A 22,327-nucleotide genomic window follows, 5' to 3' on the forward strand; every position below is an offset into this window, starting at 1 on the left:
TTAAACTGAACAGGTCTGGGGGTGTCTGGCTGGCTCAGTTGGTGGAGGGTGGGACTCTTGATCTCAAGGTTGTGAGTTCCAGCCTCACGTTAGGTGTTAAAATCTTTAGAAAAGAAGAAAATAAACTGAACGAGTCCTAAAGCCCAGGAAGAAACAAAACAAGACTGTTTTGTCCTACCAGTGTTGGAGACCGAGCAACAGCTTCAGTACCATGTGTGTCCCTGTGCCTTGACCCAGTGAGTAAGTACTTCTTGGGGCTTCCTGGTCTTGTGTGTGTTTTTCCTGCCAGCTTTGGAGTCAGGCTTCAGGTAGGACAGGTGAGCGGATAAGACAATCAGTACTTTCTCATCATCTTCTAGTACCTTTCTATTTTACCTGTCACATTTTAATCTTGGTGTATTATCACCACCAGATAATTATTGGTTCTTTGCAGCCCATCTTCTCCCTTTTCCTGATTTGGAGCAAAAGGAGGGGACTCAGAAAACATACGATGCTCACTTTCCAGTTTGCTGGAGACCAGCTCTAGTCTCTAGTCCAGGCACCAGGTTCTCCAAGTTGTGTATTGATGGATGGTTTGGGCCTTCCAGGGCTGGGGTGGAGCTAGTCAGGATTTCTGTGGACTTTGGGAATCTGGAGTGTGTGCGTGTGCGTGTGCGTGTGCGTGTGTGTGTGTGTGTGTATGTCAGTTATTCCTCTCAGATAATCAGAAGTCCCTTTTTAAGAGTTATTAGATATTCTTGGGGCACCTGGGTGGCTCAGTCATTAAGCGCCTTCCTTCGGCTCCAGGTCATGATCCCAGCATTGTGGGATTAAGCCCGAGTCAGGTTTATCGGGGAGCCTGCTTCTCCCTCTCCGTCTCCCTCTGCCCCGCCCTCCTCCCCCCACCCCCCATGCTTGCTCTCTCTCTCTCTCTCACTGTCTCTCAAATAAATAAATAAAATCTTCAAAAAAAGTTACTACCTATTTTTGACAGAATCCTTCCTTAGGGGGAACTCTTCTGCAGCTTTTAGGTTGTATCATTTTTTTCCCCCTAAAGGTACTTGTTAGATAATCATACATGCTGACTGCAAATGAGAAGTGTTCATTTATACATAACACAGTTAAGAGTAAGACAAGCCTCACAGAGTGTGGCAAGTGGAAGAAGCTTTTGGAATGGAACAGGGTCCCCTCTCCTGGCACGGTTTGTATCTTGAGTGTTTGGCTGTTGGATTTAACTTACGGGAAAACTGCAAATGTAACATTCTATCTTTGGTCAGTCAGTACTGTCCTCCCAGCAGAAGCTTCTGTGATGGGCACATACGGGGCAGTGGCTGGTTTGGTTAGGGGGCTGGGAATTTTTTTGAGGTGTAAATTAGGAATTTGCCTCCAGGAATGATCTTTGATACCATTGATCTGGTTGATCAGCCGCCCACAATTTAAATTGCAGTAGTAGCTTTCCTTTTCCTCCTCCCCTGGGTATGAAACCGTGTTGGATTTATACGTTTAAGGAAAGATCTATTGACACGTGTTTCGATAGTCTTGTTGGACAGAGCTTTCGCACGATACTGTTTAAGCTTTTTGTTAAATGGTATCAATTCTACCACTTGTTTTATTAAGATTTTGGAAGAAATGGTACTTACTTATCATTAATTTTTGACAAACTTGCCTCTGATTATTTTGGGCTACTTGGTTCCTGTAGCTGGAACAGATGTGAAACTGACCTGATGAAGCAAGCATAGCCTGAAGTACACTTTTATGATTTGATTAACACGGTTCTATTTTAGCATCTCTGGAGGAGAAGAACCTATCAGTGGTTAAAATCTTTTTTCCTCTGACGAGATGCAGAATGCGGCTTGAATTGTTTTAATACTGACTTTGGAAACGCAGGAAATGCTTAGTGAGTGGACAAAAAAATGATGAGGTTTGGCCAGTGATAGGATGTTTTACATTCTGCATTTGTGAGAACTTGTAACAGTTATGTCTGCCTTGTGGCCAGAGAGAGAAAGGAGGGAGGGAGACAGAATAGGGGCAGAGAGGGCAAGAAAGAGAGAGAGGGGCAGGCTGCTGTCGTAGGAAAGGTTAAGCGCCAGGGAGCCTGCCAGGGCGTGACTCATGCGTCTCAGGGCTGGGTGATGGAAGGCTCACTTCTGCCTTCTCATTCATGTCTGTTGTCAGGGATGAGATCCCTGGACTGGTGTGTGTCAAAACTTTATTTTATCTCTCCTTTATTGACAGTGAAAACAACAAGGTGGTCAGTGGACCTCAGTGTAATAAAATGCTTTCTTTTAAAATGATTCGGTGCCAGGATGAATGAGGGCTGCTCAAATAATGACTTTTGCTCTTACTAAGAAAAATTGATATTGGGACGCAGGAGATTTGCCTGGTTTCTGAGGTAACTTGGTAGATTATAATCTGGTTGCCATAGCAACCCAGCAGCAGGGAAAATTACAGGAATGAAACATTTGAAGAGAGGTATTTTAGTAGGATGCATAAAAGCTCTTTACCTATCATCTTTCCCCCTGAAGAAGCAGGGTGGGGGTCAGGAATCGGCCTCCGTAAGCAGAGAGGGGTTATCATAAATGGCTTTTGGAGGCTTTGAATGGTGGCCTGGTGTCAGGGACTGCTAAGGAACCGTTACAGACTTTTCATGTCATTTGAGGAGCAGGTAATGTGACACAATGTGGAGCGTACCCCAATTCAGAAATCCCTTTTCTTGCCTGGGACTTTCCATAATACTGGTGAATTGTACTTTCAGGACCTGCATTCAGGATGCATTGTCTGACAATTATGAGAGTGGTGGAGGACAGAGTACGTGAATTTGGGATTGTCAGAGAGTATCTGGGGCATAGTCTTGGTGTCCTTTGATTTTTTTTTTTTTTTCCCCCTAACTAATTAATTCTACAGGCCTGTATTATAGGTCTTACCCCTAGAGGTTTCAACACAAGAACTGATTTCTGCTCTATTACAGTAGTGTTGGAATTGGTCTAAGGACTTTTAAAAAGATACGGATAATTTTCTTTATTGGACTGTTTTTTAAAATTCTGTTATAGTCGAGTTATGTTCTATGTTTATGTAAGAATAAAGTTAAATCGAAACTATTTTCATGTTAGGAATGCCTTTAAAAGCTCAGTTTCAAGAAAGCAATTGAAATGTTTTAATCACTCTGTAGAGATCTGAAGGGATTTCCTTTTGAGTTCTTAAAATGGCACAGTGTGTTTACATTGGTGAGAATTTGAATACTTAAGACTGAAAGATTATTGACACAGTTACTGTACAGGAAAAATAAATTGCCTTGAAACCACTGTTATAATTCAAGGTAATGAGAAGCACCAGGGAGAAGCTGGGACTGCTTTTTCCTGAATGATCTTGTTTTCTCCAGTTAATGCATTTCCTGATTTAAATAATTTTAATATCCTAACAGTGTCTCCTGTGGTGAATTATTAGAAGAAACAAAATACATGGATATTAAAGGTTTAGGTTTTAAAGATGAAATGGCTCTGATCTCAAACATTTTTACAGAACAGAAATTTTGGTACATGCAGTAAATAAAGTTGACTTAAAAAATGTTGACTTTTTAAATTGAATATTACGAAAGCTTAATTTCTAAGTTAAAATATTGTTTGCACTGGTTTTCCTTGTGTTTTTACGACTTTGATTATTCATTCAGTAGAAATAGTTATCAAGCGCTTATTCTAGGCCAGGTACAGTTTTGAGCCCTTAAGTCCTTACAGAGTCAATATTAAAGAAGCAAAGACAGACTCTAGAATAATTGCGGAGCTCACTGGAGTTGTCAGTTCTAGGAAGGAGATGTACAGGTGTGAGGGTGCACACACCTGTGTTACGACACACGGTGGGAGGCCTGTCCTGTCCTCAGAAGTGGATGCCACTTCTTAAGCTGACAGGAATGAATAGGCATGAGTCACTCCTCAGGGAAGGAGTAAGGTGGGTGGCAGGCAGAGATGAAGAAGGACAGGGAACGGTCGGCCTGATGGTTTCGACGCAGGGAGGGACAAGGGTTGCTCCAAGAACCCTGAGATGAATGTGATACCGACATCTGTCCAGTTTCCAGAAATGGACAGTCATTATTTTCATAGTGTCAGCCTTGCCCATGGTGTGATATTTCACCTCAGTTTTTAAGCTTAGATTATGTCCTTTGATTTGTATTTAGATGTAAATCAGGGATTTTTTTCTTCCTTTTGTTACCTAAAGGAACTAGATGAGATCTAAAACTGAGGCTCTTGAAAGAACATACTTTGCCATTGCTCTGCATGGTCTAGCCTTGGAGGTTGCCTACTTATATTAAATATTAGGGACGCCGGGGTGGCTCAGTCAGTTGAGTGTCTGACTCTTGGTTTTTGGCTCAGGTCGTGGTCTCAGGGCTTGTGGGATTGAGCCCCCGTGGAGCTCTTCGCTTCAGCAGGGGAGTCTGCTTAAAGGGTCTCTCCCTCTGCCACTCTCCCACTCTTGGGTGCTCTGGTGTGCGCGCGCTCTCTCTCTCTCTCTCAAATAAGTAAATAAACTTTTTCTAAAATAAATATTAATGTTCACTGACATTTAGATAACAGATTAAAAAATTTGAGTGTTTTGAGACCTATTTATAATATTATTATTCATTTATTTTATGGTGTTTATTACTAATTCCAGAACTTACACAGATACTTTACTTTCTGAACATTTTTCTTACAAATTGCCGCCTTTTGTTACCCGGTGGACTCCTACAACCCAAGTCAGTAATGGACACTTAGGAAGAATGTGTGCTGTGGTGTTTGCCCAGAGCCATGTTTCTCTGTGCCTTTTTTCCCTTATAAGCATAGTTTCTGGTCTCGTTTCTTCTTGATTTCTTGTTTCTAAATTACTGAAAGAAAAAAAGGAATTGTGTGAGAGTAAAAAAAAAGTTGAGCTTTTAAGGTACGTAACATCATAACCAACGCAGGAGAATTCACTTAGCTAAATTCAAGTGGGTGTACTGACCCCACTCAACTCTGAACCAGGTCTAAGACCTATCCTAAGTTTTGTGTTGATACAGGGTTCTCTGCCACACACGTCCTGTCTAGTACATAAATTCAGGTAATAAAACTGTGGAAGAGAAACCCCAGATACTCTAGTGTTAAATTGAAATTAATGTGTTATTTTGCAGGTCATTCTCGTTCAAGTTAATCCAGGTGAGACTTTCACAATAAGAGCAGAGGATGGAACACTTCAGTGCATTCAAGGTAAGGAAATTCTTGTAAGCCTCTAAACAGAGGAGTTTCTCTTTTATTTCTTGTTTTAAAGGAGTAGAGTTATTCTGTGTCTCCATATCACTTATCTTGGATTTTTAAAAACATTTTACTCTTTCTGTGAAATAGAGTCTCGATGCTAATGTAGGCGTATGATAAATGAAGGGGCAAAGGTAAATACCTCTAGTGTTCTGTTGACTTTTAAGTGAGTGAGTTTAACTTGGGAAGGCTTGCAGTATCTTTTAATATATTATGGAATTTGGAAAATGTTGAGATTTTGAAGGACCTTAAATTTTCAATTGAGAACAGTAACTTTTTCAAATTAGTTAAAACTTTCAAATACATAACATGAGGCCAAAGAGATGATGTTTTTTGAGAAGATCTGTAGTAAGTATCTGTTATTTGTTTTGCTGATTAACAGATTGCTCCAAAATCTAGAGGCTTAAAACAACAACGTGTATTATCTCAGTTTTTGTGGGTCAGGAATTCAGGCCCAGCTTAGCTGTGTCCCACAGCCCTGGGCCTCTTGAGATACCAAAATCCAGTGTGGGCTAGAGCTGCCATCCTTGGAAGGCATGTCTAAGGGTCAGTCTGTTTCCAGGCTTGCTTGAGGGGTTGTTGGTAGGGTTTAGGTTTTTGTGGGCTATTGGCAGGTGGCTTCCCTCAGTTCCTTGCTAAGCCTTCTCTGTGAGGCAGCTGGCTTCATCAGAGCAGCGACTAGAGGGCAGGGGGGTGATACTAGGTCCAACCCACTTGAGAAAGGGAATTTGCACAGTGTGGGAACGCCAGCAGGCCGGAATCATTGGGGGCCATCTTAAAAAACTGCCCATCATGGTCCACCCTCTGTCCCTAACAATTCATGGCCCTCCATATACGGAATACTCCCTCGGAAGTTCTCTAAATGTCTTACTCCATTACAGCATCAGCTCAGAGTCCAGCGTCTTGTCCTCTAACTTAAAGTTCCAGCTGTAGGTGACACTTCTTAAAGCGTAGCTCCTAGGGCATTTCAGTTACCTCCTGTTTGTATAATATAGTGCCTCCTCTCTGTAGTTCACTTTGGAGAGAAATGGCTTAGATACTCTGAACCACAGGACGCTCAGTCCAGATACATAGTTAGCCTGAAAATACTGCTCTGTCGGGGGGCGGTGTTTGCAGTAGCTCTTTTTGGTAGTGATTGGGATTATAGGGCAGATGGCAAATTGACATGTAATGGAATTCAGTTCTAGGTTAGTGATTGGCCAAGAATCTGATCAGAGCCCTCATCTTTAATTTCTGGACTTGCTCACCAATGCAGAAATGAATGAAGGGAAATGCCCTTCAGTTTTAGTTTCTCTTAATGAGCTGCATGAAAAAGGTGATTTTTCTACTGCTTTTTTAATAGCAGACCATGCCACTTTGTAGTTTTGCTATTGAATTTTGTTCCTATAGGTACAAAAACTAGGAAAAAAACTTTTACTTTTGGAGAAATGAGTGTGTTTTCAAAGATTGAAGCCCAGCCAGTTTTAATTGCAGATAGATAATCTGAAATGACTTAACCATTTTATTAATGATTTTTACATTTTACTAATGATTTTTGCATTTTTCTGCCCATTATGTTTCTGAGATTGATCTTTGGTTTTCTAAGCCATTTAAAAATTGAACCTAGTCTTTGGTGATGAATCATACAAAGAAACTTAAGGTAAAAGAAAAGAGGAAATAAATATTTTAAGATAGTATGGGATATAAAATCTTTTACCTACTTGTAGTTCTGTAATAAATAGGTATTGTCAACAAGTAAAACCTCAAAATCCACTTCAAAAAAGGATCATGCTAGAAAAATTAGATAAAAAGTCACTTCACCTACAAAGAATAAACCTGGTATTTTCAATTCAGTAAGAATGAATTTGAGCTTCTGATCATGGGAACATGGGAGCCCCATGAATTAACTGGCCGGTGGACTGTGTTCCTCTACAACTGAGTGTGTGTAATACTTTCTATTGAATCCATAAAACAATGGATTGCTGAGTAGATCTACATATATGAAATCCACTCTTCTATGCCACCTGCTTTTGTTCTGCGTGCATGGGTGCGTGTGTGCGTGCGCTTGTGTGTGTTCATCAGGTTAGTCTCTCCCCCACTTTGTGTGTGTGTGCGTGTGTGTGTTCATGTCAGTAATTGGTGTATTCTCCAGGAAATGTTGGAAATATTTCACTCTGTTCACAGTGGAAGCTTTGTATTTTTTCATGATTATACTTTGAGATAAGTGACATTGACACCCCATCCAGTGATGTCAGAAATGCCTTTGACTAAAGCATAATTGGGGAGCCGTTTATCTTGGGCTTCCTCAGTCTTCCTATCCTTTGTTCTCTTCTGAACACCCACAGACTATGGTTATCTCCATTTGGGGCATGGTGGTACCTGGCCCAATTAATTGAAATGACAGGATTGGGTGCAAGGGACCAGGACAGGGAGCTAATTGAGAGGGAGCTAAAAGAGGGCTTGGGAAGCCTTGGGGCAACAGAGGGAATTGCAGGAGCTGGAAGCAACCTGGAGTCCAGACCCATTGACTGTCACCATTGCATAACAGCCAGTCACTGAGTGGTGGCTTCCCCCCAGCCCCCAAGCCTTCTTTTGAGTTCCTCTGTAAGTTAGTGAATGCTTCACTCCAGGTGGGTGGAGAATATCATCATAGAATGTGGCAATAGGCAATGTGTTTGTAAATTCCAACACAAATTTTAACGTTATTGTTTTTTCACTGTCATTAACATCCCTGTTGTTGCCCCGATTTAGCTCTTATGTTGTATTCTCTGTTAATGAGTATGATAGATAAACATGAGGCTGAGGCCCCTGGAAGTTAATTTATACACCTAAATTCCCATAGTTAAAAGAGGCAGAGTTGAGTTTCCATCCCTGGTATGTCTAACTTGAGAACATGAACTCTTTATTGTCTTGCTCTGTGGCTTTACATCAGGGAACTCCTGTAGTAGGACTCCATTCCCTTTGGGCATGTGACGAGCGAGGTGGGTTCCTGTTCCTGGAATAACAGAATTCTGAGCAGGATACCAGGATGAGTACTTAGATGGCCAAAATCAAGTAGAGATGGTTTTCAGATACTGGGTCTTTGGGATAAGACAGATGTCCTGTTACCAGAACTAACAGAACACAGTATGACTAACAGAACACAGTATGACACAGGAGTACTGATTTAGAATTCCTTAAGTTATTTCTGCCCCGAGTTAGGACTGGGCCCAGAGTTGGGGTGGGCTGAGCTTCTTGGTGGGGCTTGCGACTCCAGCTGCTGAAGAGGAAGCGTCCAGTGGGAGAGGACTGGTCATGGGGGAGGCAGTCTTCTTGCTTACCTTTTAAAAACCTTTTAGGAAACCATCTGAAATTGGATCATATTGTAATGGGAACTTGGGAAAGAAGCATTTGCGTTGTACTAGAGATTAAAGTGAGGAGAATGAAGCTCTAGTTGTGCTCTTTCAACCCCAGCCAGCAGGTGGGGAGGTGGTGGTTTTGGGGTGTGTGTGTGTGTGTGTGTGTGTGTGTGTGTGTGTGTGTAGGAGTGGTGATTGGAAGTGGCCTTTCTGGAAATTTTGAAGTCATAACCATTGCTTATAGCGCTATTGAAACTGGCGGTTTAATAACTTGGCTGTTTCAGCTCTGATATTTCAGCAGGTTAGGGATTGCTGCTGGGGTGAAGGGTGGGGATTAGGGGTAGGGAGCCAAGTTGATTGCCAGGCCTTCCTGGAAACTTTGAAATTACACTACTTGAAGTCAACCCTCTTTACTTGTAGTCGAATTTGTCTATAGGACATTAATGATGTGACTGAAAAGACAGCAGAAGCTCACTGTGATGCCATGAAAAGGCAGTTTGGAAATTCAGAGCAAATCAATATAAAGAATATGGTTACTCTGGGGGGAGAAACAAGATTTTGTTTTCATGAGAATGTCCTTGGTGATAATGAAGGAAGAAAAACACAGGAAACCTACAGTATGCTGTGAAAGCAGATTCATTTCTAATGGAACATTTCTCAGTATTTTCCATGAAACATGAATCATAGGTCTTGAAGGGGCCCCAAAAGGTCATAGTTTATTCTCACTTGGAGGCAGCACTGTACCTATGGCACCCTAGACAAAAGATTTTTCTTTCCTGGGCCAGATGAAAGTATAAAGAGCCAATTGTTAGGGGGGAAAAAAGGGATCTTAGCAATCAATATGAATTCTTGACTTTGCTTAAATTCAGGAATTAATAGAGGGCAGCCGCAGGTCTGTCCCATTATTTTCATATCCTTGTTTGGGCTGAGGTGCTGGCAACGCAGCCTTCCTTCCTGTCCACACATGCCATCTTTTTATCTGGGCCGTTTCTCTGTTCCCTGTAAAATGCTTCAGCCAAAACAAATAGTACACTTCCTTTAGGGCTCTGGATCTGTCTCTCCAGGAGCCCTCCTCGACCACTCCATTCCATCCTGACCTCCGCTTTCCTGGAGGAGCAGGTGGAGGTGGCACCATCCGCAACAGTCTGGTTATCTGTGTGCACTGCTCTTGGGCTCTTGAATTAGACTGTGAACCTAAGTGCGACACAGTATCCTCAACCTGCTCACCAGCCCCACAGCCTCTTAATGATTGCTGACTAGATCCTTGACGGACCCTGGCATTTTGCTTTTAAATTCTATCATTGTGCTGGGAGCTTTAAGATGTGTAGTTCAGCACTTTTCTCGTGGTCTCTCAAGTCTCCATAAAAGGACTTTCATTTCCCAAAATGTTGGATAATTGAAGCTAGTCAGTTTCCTTGAGAGAAACATGTTGAGAATCTAAGGTACTTTCATATTATTTCATATTCCAGTATTAAAACTTGCAATTTTTTAAAAAAGATTTTATTTTATTTGAGAGAGAGAAATGGAGGGGGAGCGGGAGAGGAAGAAGTGGATGACCCCCTATTCCAACCTGCCCCGGCTGAGCATGGGGCCCAACATGGGACTCAATCCTAGGACTCCAGGCTCATGACCCGAGCCAAAGGCAGACCCTTAACCAATTGAGCAACCCAGGCACCCCTAAAACTGCAATTTTCATTTGTGTGTGTGTGTGTGTGTGTGTGTGTGTGTGTAAATTTGTGTTTTAAGACTTATATACAAACCGTGAGCCTGAAGAAAATAGGTGGATGTCATGGTCATAGAAGAAAAAGATTAAAGTAAAATGCTTGGGAAGCACCATTATTTTAATAAAGAATATTATTTAAAGAAATGTAATGCTGATGTGTTTTGCCCACAAGAAATGGACGCCTTTTGCAGACGTGGTTTACTCTGCTCACTTGCACTGAGTGGGTTGAGACCTTGAAATGACAGTAGAGCATGTGGTAGGAGGGGCGCTCGAGGAGACCCCTGCTCCGACTGGGCTGTGGCTTGGCTGCCATGACATTGGGGCACTTTCCCCTCCCCTCCTTATTCTCCGCAAGCCACCTTCAGCTCTGTGTTGAATTCTCCTCCTGCCCCACTGAGCGTGGGGACTGTATCATTGAACACCGCGCTCTGCTCGGGGACTCTGTGAATGACGCCATTGAGAGCGGTTCCACGTTGTCTAATCTCGTCTGCCCCCGACCCCCGCCCCTCTTTGTGTGATTCAGCACCCAGACTGCCACAGGGACTTAAACGTTACTTTTTTTTTTTTTTTTAATTCCCTCATTTGATACTTTAAGTGCCTTTATTAGACTTGTTTGGCACATTAAAACACTGACCTGTCATTCTTTTTTTTTTTTTCTTTTCCCTAGACTTTATTTATTATTTATTTGACAGACAGAGATCACAAGTAGGCAGAGAGGCAGGCAGAGAGGGAGGAGGAAGCAGGCTCCCTGCTGAGCAGAGAGCCCAATGCGGGGCTCGATCCCAGGACCCTGGGATCATGACCTGAGCGCAAGGCAGAGGCTTCAACCCACTGAGCCACCCAGGTGCCCCCTGACCTGTCATTCTTGCTAAGAATTTTATGACAGGTCCTGAGGAACGCTCATCTCTGGCTTTGTGGAGAAATGATAGGAATGGTGTCAGAGCGAGAGTTTACAGCCTGAGGTAGACTGTAGTTTCACAAGCAAAGCTTCTATATGGTCTACTCCTTTAAGGCAGACTCTGCATATAAATAAGAAATGCTTGTTTTACTGGCTTAAAACCAAGGGAAAAGACCTGTGGGGAATGAAGTTTGTCTGCTAAGGCTGACTGAGCTCTTACCTTGGCTGACATCTGCAAACAAGTGTTCCATCAGAAATATTTGGGTGGTTTGTATGTGAGTGCCTACTCTTCCTCTGCATCTTCTCAAGCCTTCATTACATTGTTATTTGAGTATATTTGTAGAATGTGTTTTAAGTGGAAATATTTTTTTCTTTTTACAAGACTAGAATTTTGAGAAACTGCCTTGAAAATTCACTTCTTTTGCAGTGGAGGAGGAGGGCAGTTTGTGACTGATTGCTAATCTGAGATGTTATCCTGAAGAGTTTGGGCTCCCTTGAAAATCTTTTAGAATTGCCCAGGCTAGCTCCAGTATCCTATCTTTCTGATTGCTCCAAAATCAGAGTATTTGGGGAGAGTTCCTTCACAGTCCCCCAGTGAGGTTCTAAGCTGGGAGGGTCTGAGTTTCTAGGAAAACTTTGAAGTACTCCCATCAATTTGCGGGTTCATCTTATGGCTCTTAAATGGTAGCTTCAGGACAAAGCAGTCTTTTGCCTGGTGTGTGTGTGTAATATTGGGTCTCAGTGTTTTGGAGTATACCTGATCGCTAAGATGTTTGAGAGCTTTATTTTGAACGTGACGATTTGGCTTTCCTGTCATACATAAACATGTGCGGCCATTACTTGCAAGCAGGCGTTCTCTACTTGGAAGCAGGTGTTCTCAGGGTGGACCTAAGAGGCCTCTTTCAGACCCAAGCTTGTTGCTGAGCAACTAGAAGTTGACCAGTAGTGTGGTCCCCACAAGGGCTGGTAAGTACTGGTGGGCCTGGAGCAAAGTCCAGTTTCTGGAAGGGATGGGAGGAAGGTCTGTGATGGTACTTGCAGCTGTCATCACGCTGGGACTGAGTCATGTCATGAGACTGGGTTACATCAGTGTCAAATTATGTTGCTTCCCAGGAGGTGTAAAGTCCCTGTCAAGGGAGGTACCCAGTGTGTCTGCTGCTTTCTGTCCTTCTCCTTCTGCCCTTGCCAGTTATCTTGATGGTTTATTGCTGTTCTTGCATTTGCATAATTAAGACAGAAAAAACCTCACCCAATATTACGTTGTCAGACGTTGGCCTTTTTCTCCAAGTAAAGTTCTAGTGATTTGATCTGTTAGAAGTTATAAAGCTGATGTTTTAAAAGTCAGTGCTATATAGTATGATCCCTGGTTGTTCGCTAGCTAATGCTTAACCTCTCAGCCTCCCTGTTCTTTCCTAACGTGGGGATAACAGCTAATACGTATCCATTGGAAGAGCCTTTGTCATCACCATTATCTAGTAATGGATGCAGCTTTGCTGATTATTTTTGTTCTAAGGAGATGTCACAACAAATTGTGGGCTATGATGTGATTACCCTGCTCATGGAAATCCATAGAAGAAGGTCTGGCCTCCATTTTACTGCCTGTGTATACTAGGCTTGCTTTCATGGGGTCTGATGAAGGTTTATGGGAATGCACATATTGTTCAGATGCAAGTTGTGGATAAAACCAGTCCATTGTTCCATGCATTTAAAGTAAGCTCTGTGGTATCTCAAGCTTTAGTTATTGCTTTCCTTTGGGGTGATAGGTAGTTAACTCTCACAGCAGGCCCAAGGGGCCATATTGAGACAGGCTTACAGAGCAGTTCCTCTGGGTATGCCTTGCCTTTTACATTTCGATTAAATTCCATACTACTTTTTTTTAATTTTTTAAGTAGGCTCCACGCCCAGTGTGGGGCTTGAACTCAGGACCTTGAGATCAAAAGTCACATGCTCTATCACTGAGCCAGCCAGGGGATCCAAGTTTCATACAAATTTTAATCTGCATTTAGTGCGTCCTGCTCTTTGGCATGACTGAAGAGCTGTAAGGCATATGGGTAAGATCTTGGGGGTTTTGGAGCGAGATTACCTAGTTTAGAACTTCCTTGCATCTTACTTGTATATCACAGAAGTAGTTATTTCTCTATACCTCTGTTTCCTTATCTGTAGAATTGGGAATGACAATATTGGTCTTGAAGTGTCACCCCGAGGATTAAATGACATACTGTGTAGAAAGTTTCGGAGTCCGTGTAAACTCCAGTAAATAGGAGCCATTGTAAGGGCAGACATTGAATGACTCTCATTTTCGTTACCTGTCATTTTTAAAACATCCCAGGAGAGCCCTACGTGAACTTGTGGGATTGGTTAGAATTTTCTCTTAGATGTCTTGGGGCACCCGGCTGGCTCAGTCGTTAAGATGTCTTCACATTCTTGTTGTAATGCTTCAAAAGAACACATTTCAAAAATTAGGCGATGGGAATTTAGCTTGTGTGCCCTTTTGCCTTTCAGACTTGAACAAAGGTTAAAATGTTATTTCTGAAGGGACCACTGCTTGGAGTTCCTTAAATGTCTCAGATCTTTGCATGCCTGCTATTTCAGAAGAGTAAACAGTGTCCCGTTACCTCACTTGCCTGCCACATTTCATAGCTTGTAGTCTGTGGGGTCTTGCTTTCTTCTTTCTGTATTTTTTACTCTTAGAACTTAAAATGGAAAATAGCATGTTGGAAGTGTCTTTAAGAAAGACTGTAAAGGGTTCTTTAGAGGGTAGGTTTCTTCAAGGGTGGGGGTCATACCTACTGATCTTTGTATCCCAGAACCTATCCAGCACCTACTAGGCATCCAGAATAAAGGAAAGTCACTAATAAACTGCTAAAAATTCATGTCAAAGTGATGGAAAAATTCTGAGTTACTTCACAGAGGTTCTTTTTCCTTTTTGTTTATTATTGTACTTAATTATGTTTACTTTCAGTTTTTCAAATTAGGATAATGAATGCAGGTAAGAGTGGTTTTTAAAAACACATAGCTATTCTGAAGAAGTCCATTATATGGGTTAGGTCCGCTTACCAATAAAAAGCATGAGGGAATGATTATTCTATTCATTCTTCTGATAACTTTTTTCCTTTTGTGAGAAGTAGGCTGGGAACATCTTGGGAAATATTTTTAAGGCTATTTAATAGTAAAAGATAGACCAACTTTATCTTTTATGTTACTGGCAAATATTTTTGTATAGATTACTTACTTATGTTTTATAAATGTTTTTGTGTGGTTAGAAATTATTGCATTTATCTGTAGTAGTAAACTCTCAAACTCTGTCAGACCCAGGGATGGATAGAGTTCACTCTATGAGACTGAGGGGCACGAGGATAGAGTACACTTTAAGTTGTAAATTAAATGGAGTAGTTTTTCTCTACCACCAGTGTGATCAAAGTGGCGGGGAGGGAGGTGGTGAGATGGGTGACTGGGAGGGACAGGCAGGAGGCCAGGAGAGCCTGGGTGAGGACAGTGGAGAGGGCAACATGTAGAAGTGGGAGTAGAAATCATAGGTGTGTAGAAGGTGGTCATGACTTGCTGGCCAAAGGCACATACGCAGAAGAGATGGGGTGAGTGATGGGCACTAACCGAATTGTACGTTTCTCGAAGATAGGCAGAATCTAGCCTTCCGAAAAATTTTTGTCCTTTAATAGTGAACATTTTGTACTCTCTCCTAATTGGACAAGCCATGGGATTAACTAAAAAGGATTAAAAAGAAGGACAAACTTGGGGTGCCTGGGTGCCTCAGTGGGTAAAGCCTCTGCCTTTAGCTCAGGTCATGATCCCAGAGTCCTGGGATCGAGCCCCGCATTGAGCTCTCTGCTCGGTGGGGAGCCTGCCTCTCTCTCTCTGCCTGCCTCTCTGCCTACTTGTGATCTCTGTCAAATAAATAAATAAAATCTTTAAGGAAAAAAAAAGGCAAACTTAAAAAAAGGTAGATACTTTTTTCTGCTTATCAACTTGGGCATTGATTGCTTCTCTGAGGCAGTTTTCAGTGACTTGGAAGGTGTTTTGCTCACTATTTTTGAGGATGTAAAGGCAGCTGGGTAAAAGGGGAGTAAGTTTTTCCAACTCTTGAAGTCTTTCTTTGTCTTGAGTTAAAATGGAACCATTGCAGACTTTAAATGTGACACTTTTATGGACACTTTATATGTTGCATTATAGAACCAGAATTGACCCCAGTTTTGTGGTAACTTTCTGGCTGTAGAAGTTTCCACATTTTTACTTAATTTAAAAAGCTTCCAATTATTAACAAATTGTAAGTTCTATTTAAAGAAAAATTATTTATTAGAGAGAGAGCCTGAGCAGGAGAGGGAGAGAGAGAATCTGCAGCAGGCTTCACGCCCAGGTTGGGGCCTGGTGCTGGACTCCACCTCCTGACCTTGAGGTCGTGACCTGAGCTGAAACTAAGAGTTAGAGGCTTAACCAACTGAGCCACTCAGGCGCCCCTGTACTTAAACTGTCTTTGAGTATAAGCATGAAATAATCTCAAAATGTTAATAAAATATAGCCCAAGTGGGACATGTTATCCCATAAATTAGAAATCAAGATCTGAGTTAATTCAGTTAATTTAGTCTTTATTTATTTATTTACCTATTTGTTTATTTGAGAGAGAGAGAGCGCGAGAGGAGGGAGAGGGAGAAGTAGACTCCCCGCTTAGCAGGGTGCCCAGTGCCAGCTCCATCCCAGGACCCCGTGAAATGAGCTGATCTGAATGCAGAAGCTTAGCTAACTGAGCCATCCAGATGGCCCTGGTTAATTTATTCTTCATGATCAAGACAAGATTTTATTCTGTGGGTCGAGCACTCACATTTTCAGTGACCTAGTTCCTGCATTATATGCTTAAGATAACCTCTCTGACATCTCAGAATTTTATTAATATTATTTATTTATTTCAGGATTTTAAAGCTGGTTATATTAACATAGTAGTTTGTAAATTTTGCATATCACATTACCTGGGGAACTTGTAAACTTGTAAAAAAATACACAGTTGATCCCTTGGCTAATTTTGGGAAACTGTCAGATTGTATGAGAGTAAAGGCCGGGGGCGTTGGTAGTTTGGGAATGTTTCACAGTTGAGTTGAATATGCAGTGCAGATTGAAAATCTCTGGTTCGCTTAATCCTCAGGCCAGCTTAAACTCTCAGGCCAGGCTTTCCCAGGATGTCATGCCGCACCTGCTGCGGACCTGTGTCTGTTCATCAGGCTGGTGTTCTTCAAGAGGTGTTGCAGTTTTTTTTCAAGCGCTTCAGGATCTTTTATCTTGCATTCATATACTTATCAAGGAACCTCTTCAGGATCTTTTATCTCGCATTTATATACTTATTAAGGAACCTCTACATGGTGGTTGTTTTTATTGAACTTATTAATTAAAATTGCTATTTAGTTTCTGTTATAAACTTCTGTTAAGTCATTAACAAGGGTCATCAAAGAGAAATTGGAGTTTGCTCCTCTCCCTGCAGTACAGATTTGTTTTACCTTTATTTTGATGTAAACTCAGTATTTGTTTACTTATTCTGTTGTAAACTTACACAATTCAGAGTTGATTACAGCAGGTAAGATTGTGCAGGGTGGATGGAATTGAAAAAAGTGAGATGGAATAACCATGTTACAACTTGGCGTTCACAGAAGCTTCATTTAGCCTCTTTCTACTTGACTTCAGGAAAGAAATTGCGCTGGCACTGTTGCTTCCCTCTTTGTTTCCTTCATTCTAGATTTTGCCTGGTACCTTGAAAAGGGGATAAGTACCCAGGAAATGTCTTGGCATTGGACTCAGGTGGTCCCCACAGCATACCTGAATCTGGGGTATTCTATCTGGTGTCAGAGGCTGATGATTATCGATAACTTCAGCATGGAAGTCTTATTAAAACACAGATTGCTGGTGTGTCTGTGTCCTCTGCGTGTCGTTGCTTCCCCCCCCCCCCCCACCAGCCTCCCCCGTTCTAATTCAGGTTTGGGCTGCAGGTGTGCTGATAATTCACATTGCTAAGAAGTTCCCCAGGCAATACTGATGTTCTTGGTTCTGGGACCAGGCTTTGAGGAAGACTGAAGGGAAGTACAAGATTGTTGGGGTGAGGAGCCCTTGTAAGGAAGTGGGATTTACAGAAGTAGTGCCCTTAAACAAAAGAGAGAACTCTTGGGATTCAGTCTGGTCGTGGATTGGACAAAAGGGGGAAAAAAAGTCCTGTGAATGCCAAAAAATAAGAAAGAATTGGCTCAAATTCTTCAGTCGTTAACTCAAAGATAGAATTATTTCTTGGTCTGAAATTTTTTTCCCCTTCCTCTTCTAGAATTTTAACAAACTGACGTTTCAATCGGGGACTCTATTTTCAAAGCATTTGTTTGTAAACAGTCTTTCAAGTTTATATCTCTTGAGTCAGTGGCCATTTTATCAGGAATTCCTCTTTCTTTGTGCTTCCATTCCCACATAATGAGAGTAAATACGATTGGCAAAGATATCCTAGGAATATTTTAAAATTGAATGAATAACATTGTGTGTATTGGGGGGAGGGCACAGAGTTAGGAAACTTCTGCAGATAAACATACCACACTGTGTGCAGGTAATCAGCACACATGTTCTTTCCCCAGTTAGCTGTGTCATCAAAAAGCCAAAGGGGAGGGTAGAAACTCGGTAGACCCATAGGGAAATTGGATTCAGTGTGTATATTCTAAAGAAACAGGAAGGTTTTAGGGCATAAAACTAGGGGGAAAGGAAATGACTCAATTCAAAAGAGATAGGACTCCACACCAGTAAGGATCTGGAATGGAGGCATGGCGCCTACAGCAGAGAGGAGAAGCGAGCCACAGGAGGCCATTGGGGTTGGTGAATGACTCCATAGTAACGTGGAAAACAGGATTATACATGTTGTTTCTTTTTTTTTCCCCTCCTGTGGACAGGGCACCATTGTAGAAATTCAGAAGGTTGTGCCCTGTTGAAAAAATCTGTTTCAAGGGTCAAATTGAATTCCAGACAGATTATTGGTAATTAAAGTTACAGCTCTTGGGGAGCTTTCTCGTGGTCTCTAGTTCTTCTGCTGTTCTGTGACTTGAATTCATTGATCATTTTTCTATTCCTCATTGCACCTGTCATGCTGGTATCAGCAATTAACATTCCTCAGAGGTGAATAGAATGCCAGCCTCCATCTCAGATGGAACTCAAGAACAACAGGTGCATTCTACCTGTTTCTTGGCTTTCCCCAGGGTAGTCAGAAGGCAAGTAATTAACCACAGAACAGACTTTGGAGAAAATGAGAGTCTTTCGAATTTGAGCCAGAGTGCTGAAAAATGGCACTGGGTAATATATTTAGGAGACCGAGGGAATGGCTCAACAGGAAGAGTGAAATAGCCTTGCTAACCTGGCCTCTTTAAATTTATGTCAAGCCTGTTTCCCTTTGTCCATACTCTGCACCTTCTGCACACTCTGTTCTGTGCAGCTTTTTGTTGTTGTTGACTTAGGATCACATCTGAGGTCACTGGACTTGAACTCAGAGAGTAAAAGTCAGCTGATTATATTGTTAATTTTCTAAACTCTTCCCTTTTAAATGAAGAAATCTTGTGGCAAGAGCGCCCTGATACAAGTTTACTCTCTTTTCATTTAGTCTAGTTCCATTGATCAGAGCCTCTCTTTCCTCACCTGAGAATAAGAGGATTGGATCAGATCCTGTTCTAAAGTTCCTCCTAGCTTTCAATTTCTCATTCCTCTCTCTCACTTTAATTCCTCTAGAGTTCGCTGCCATTTGTATGTGCCTAATTTTCATGAAGAGTCTAAGTTCTTCTTAAAGAGGTTCAAGTGTAGGCAGAGTTCAAGAGCTTAATTATCTAGGATTTTCTGTTTGCAAGTGAGATGGTAAGTTATCATTTGAGGCGCTTTAGGTACTATATGAATTTCTCTAAAATTTATTAGCAGTAAGTTAATCTTGACTAGGAACAAAAAAGGGAAAGAAAATTACCCAGGATAAATTTTTTTAATTTTAATAATGGCCACTTTTTTTTAAATTTAGAGATTACTTTATTACTTTCTGTAATCAAACCTATGTAGGTAAGATCTTACATATCTAATACAGTGCATTACCCCTGTACAAATGGAAAAAAATTATGTGTAATATTTCTAGACCAATATGTCTGTTAATTTCTGTACAATGTCAGTCTAACACAGTATAACTGGGTTACTTTTCCTAAAGGTGACAGCACAGCTAAAGTTTCCAAAAATTCAAAAAAATATATATATGATAAAATATGTGTATGTATGTATGTATATATGTGTGTGTATGTATGTATGTATTAATTTATATCAAAAGACCAGAGTAGCAGTATGTTGTGTATCAATAGCAGCAAAAGCTTTCAGGTTCTGCAGTTATCTGAACACAATTATAGAGACGTCCAGCATACTCCATTAATAAAAAAGAAAAAAGTAAAAAAAAAAAACAACAAACCCAAACCCCAGAAAGCAGCAAAACTCTGTTACTGCAGTGGTACCTGGCACTGTTTTTTAATTGGCTTCTCACTCAGTAATTGCCACATTTTAAAATTATATTTGTGGGGATACCTGGGTGGCTCAGTCAGTTAAGCCTCTGCCTTCAGCTCAGGTTATGATCCCAGGGTCCTGGGATTGAGCCCTTCATTGGGCTCCCTGCTCAGCAGGGAGCCTGCTTCTCCCTCTCCCTCTGCCTGCTGCGCCCACTGCTTGTGTGCGCATGAGCACTTGCTCTCAGCACTCTCTCTCTCTCTATCAAATAAATAAAATCTTAAAAAAAAAAATGTGTTTGTGCAACTGCTGTATGCTGGACGCTTTACACCACTGGTGGTCATCCCTCACTGTCCCGCTGAATCACTTGGGATTTAAAACAAGCGATAATTGCGTCCCTACCCCTGGAGATTTAGGTATGATTGGTTATGATTGGTACCCAGTATATTTTTGAAGATTGAATTGTCCTAAGTGTCATTAATTTACATTGCATTTGGTAAAACATTTGGATTTAATTTTTGTCATCTAGTATTTAAGGTATTAAGTTATTTGTGAATGGAGAAACTCTTAAAGGCACAAAAAGCGATGCTTTCTCGTCCTAGGCACACTGCCTCAGCGAAAGGGTCCATATATATGTGTCTTGACTCGCATGTTGTGCCTACCTTTTCTCCATGAACTGGATCGCATTGCCTTGCTGTTTGTCTCTCATCTACAGAATAGCACGCAAGCTTGTTCTTTTTGCACTGGTTTCACAGGATTATTTGCTATCATCTTTTTGGATCTAGAATGCCAATGATGTTAAGATACGCCATTACGTTACATACGTCTACAAAAAAGAAGACACTATCGTCAAATAATGACTTGCCTGGAATGTAAAACGCTTTCCTATTTCAGGAGATGTTAAAATGAGGGAAAAAGGTACTCAGAATCAATGAAATACACTGATTTAGTTTTTCATTTCTCTCTCAGATTTAATTAGGTCTTTAAAAATCACAGATTGATACGGGTTTTTCCTAGTTCTGTGTTTGCATCATCAGTTCATGTATCCTTGTGTGCATAAAAATTGGAATAGCTTACTCTTCTGTCTACTTTTCAGTTGTAGAAATGTGATTCATTTGTTTAATCATTATTCCTTCTAAATATGTCCTGGAGAATTTAATATACAAATCACAATCTTGTGATGCTCATTCTTCGTTTTAGCTTCTCACAAATGTCGTCCCCATTATGCCAAAAGACCTTTTTACTTATTTATTTATTTATCTATATTTTTAAAATGATTTTTTAAAAAGATTTTATTTATTTATTTGACAGAGATAAGTAGGCAGAGAGGCAGGCAGAGTGAGAGGGGGAAGCAGGCTCCCCGCTGATCAGAGAGCCCAGTTTGGGGCTCGATCCCAGGACTCTGGGATCATGACCTGAGCCGAAGACAGAGGCTTAACCCACTGAGCCACCCAGGAGCCCCAAAGGCCCCCCCCCCTTTTTAAAGTGCATATAGATGTATGAATACATATGAATACGTACGTGTGTGTGTGTGTGTGTGTGTGTGTGTGTGTGTGTTCACTTGCCAGTGTTACCACTTGTGTGTGTTCTGTCTAAAACTTTTGGTAAGATTTTCACTTTGGGTTTCTTTTTATAATTTTCAGGGCTCCTTTTTATAATTTTCAGTGGTTCATCCTATAAAAAACAATATAACCCAGTTCAGCAACCTTATCATGTGCTTCTAAAGTTTATATGGAAAACATTTAGTTCTTGTGACTTACTCCTGCCCCCCACCTTTTTTTTTTTTTTGGCCTACAGTGTTAACCAAGTAATATATTACCCTTGGATCGAGACCATCTACCTCTAAATACCTTCCTTGCATAAGAGCTAATTTAAACTTATTCCAGGTGTACAAGCAGTGTACGAGGTTTAGTAGTTTTTATTTTTGAGACGCTTTTAAAGCTTCATTGTAGTTTATCAAGGCATCGAGTATTTTTCTTTAGTGAAAGTGCTAGATTTCTGTAATGCCTGGGGTAGCCAGTGAAACTCAGAATACTTGTTTGGTTTCCAGTCAATTAATTAGGTAGCTGAATCTTATGTTTTGTTTCTCATCTGTAAGGAGGTGCTGGTGAGATCCACTTAAGATCCTCAGTTCCTGCCTGAGAACCAGGTTTGAGGGGCCACTCAGATTAGATGTGCCCTGGGTGTTCATTTTCTGAATGGCTGAAGATGAAAAGAGAACCTTCTGTATCACTAAATCCTAAGTACCTATAATTTTTGGTTTTTGTTTTTTAGTCTCTGGTTCCTCATGGAAAGTGAGTGCTGCAGCCACATGGATTCTCTGGGCGCTGTGTGATTTTCTCTTTTTCTGGATTGTTCCTAGTGCTCCTATTCCTGAGGACTCCCCTCGGCAGCTACGTGGTCCCTTTTGCATTTGGGTTTGTGTGTGCCCACGTGTGCTTGGGGTGGGGTGGGGGGATTAACATCTTCTCTCTGCAGCAGAGCTCCATGCCTTCCAGCACTGATGGGATCAGACGGTCTTCGCTGTGTCTCTACAGTGTTGATGTGTGTCGCTCTGTCCTCCATTCTGTGCCTTTTCTCTCATGAGCACACCCTCCTCCTTGTCCCGAACTACTCTGCCTTCACTTCCTTTCTCTATTTTCTTCTATGAATACTCCCTATGGGA

The 22,327-nt window shown here is 41.4% G+C and overlaps 1 protein-coding gene across 1 annotated transcript in view; it reads left to right on the forward strand.

The window, feature by feature from the left end:
- FNDC3B (fibronectin type III domain containing 3B) overlaps window positions 1-22,327 on the forward strand; it is a 344,111-nt gene that overhangs the window by 90,972 nt on the left and 230,812 nt on the right. The window contains exon 3 of the mRNA XM_080808436.1: window positions 5,117-5,192. Within this exon, the coding sequence (XP_080664562.1) occupies window positions 5,117-5,192 (76 nt within the window). The remainder of the gene's footprint in view (window positions 1-5,116; window positions 5,193-22,327) is intronic.

This window comes from Martes martes (genome assembly GCF_963455335.1).
Source record: "Martes martes genome assembly, chromosome: 1".
NCBI lineage: Eukaryota > Metazoa > Chordata > Mammalia > Carnivora > Mustelidae > Martes > Martes martes.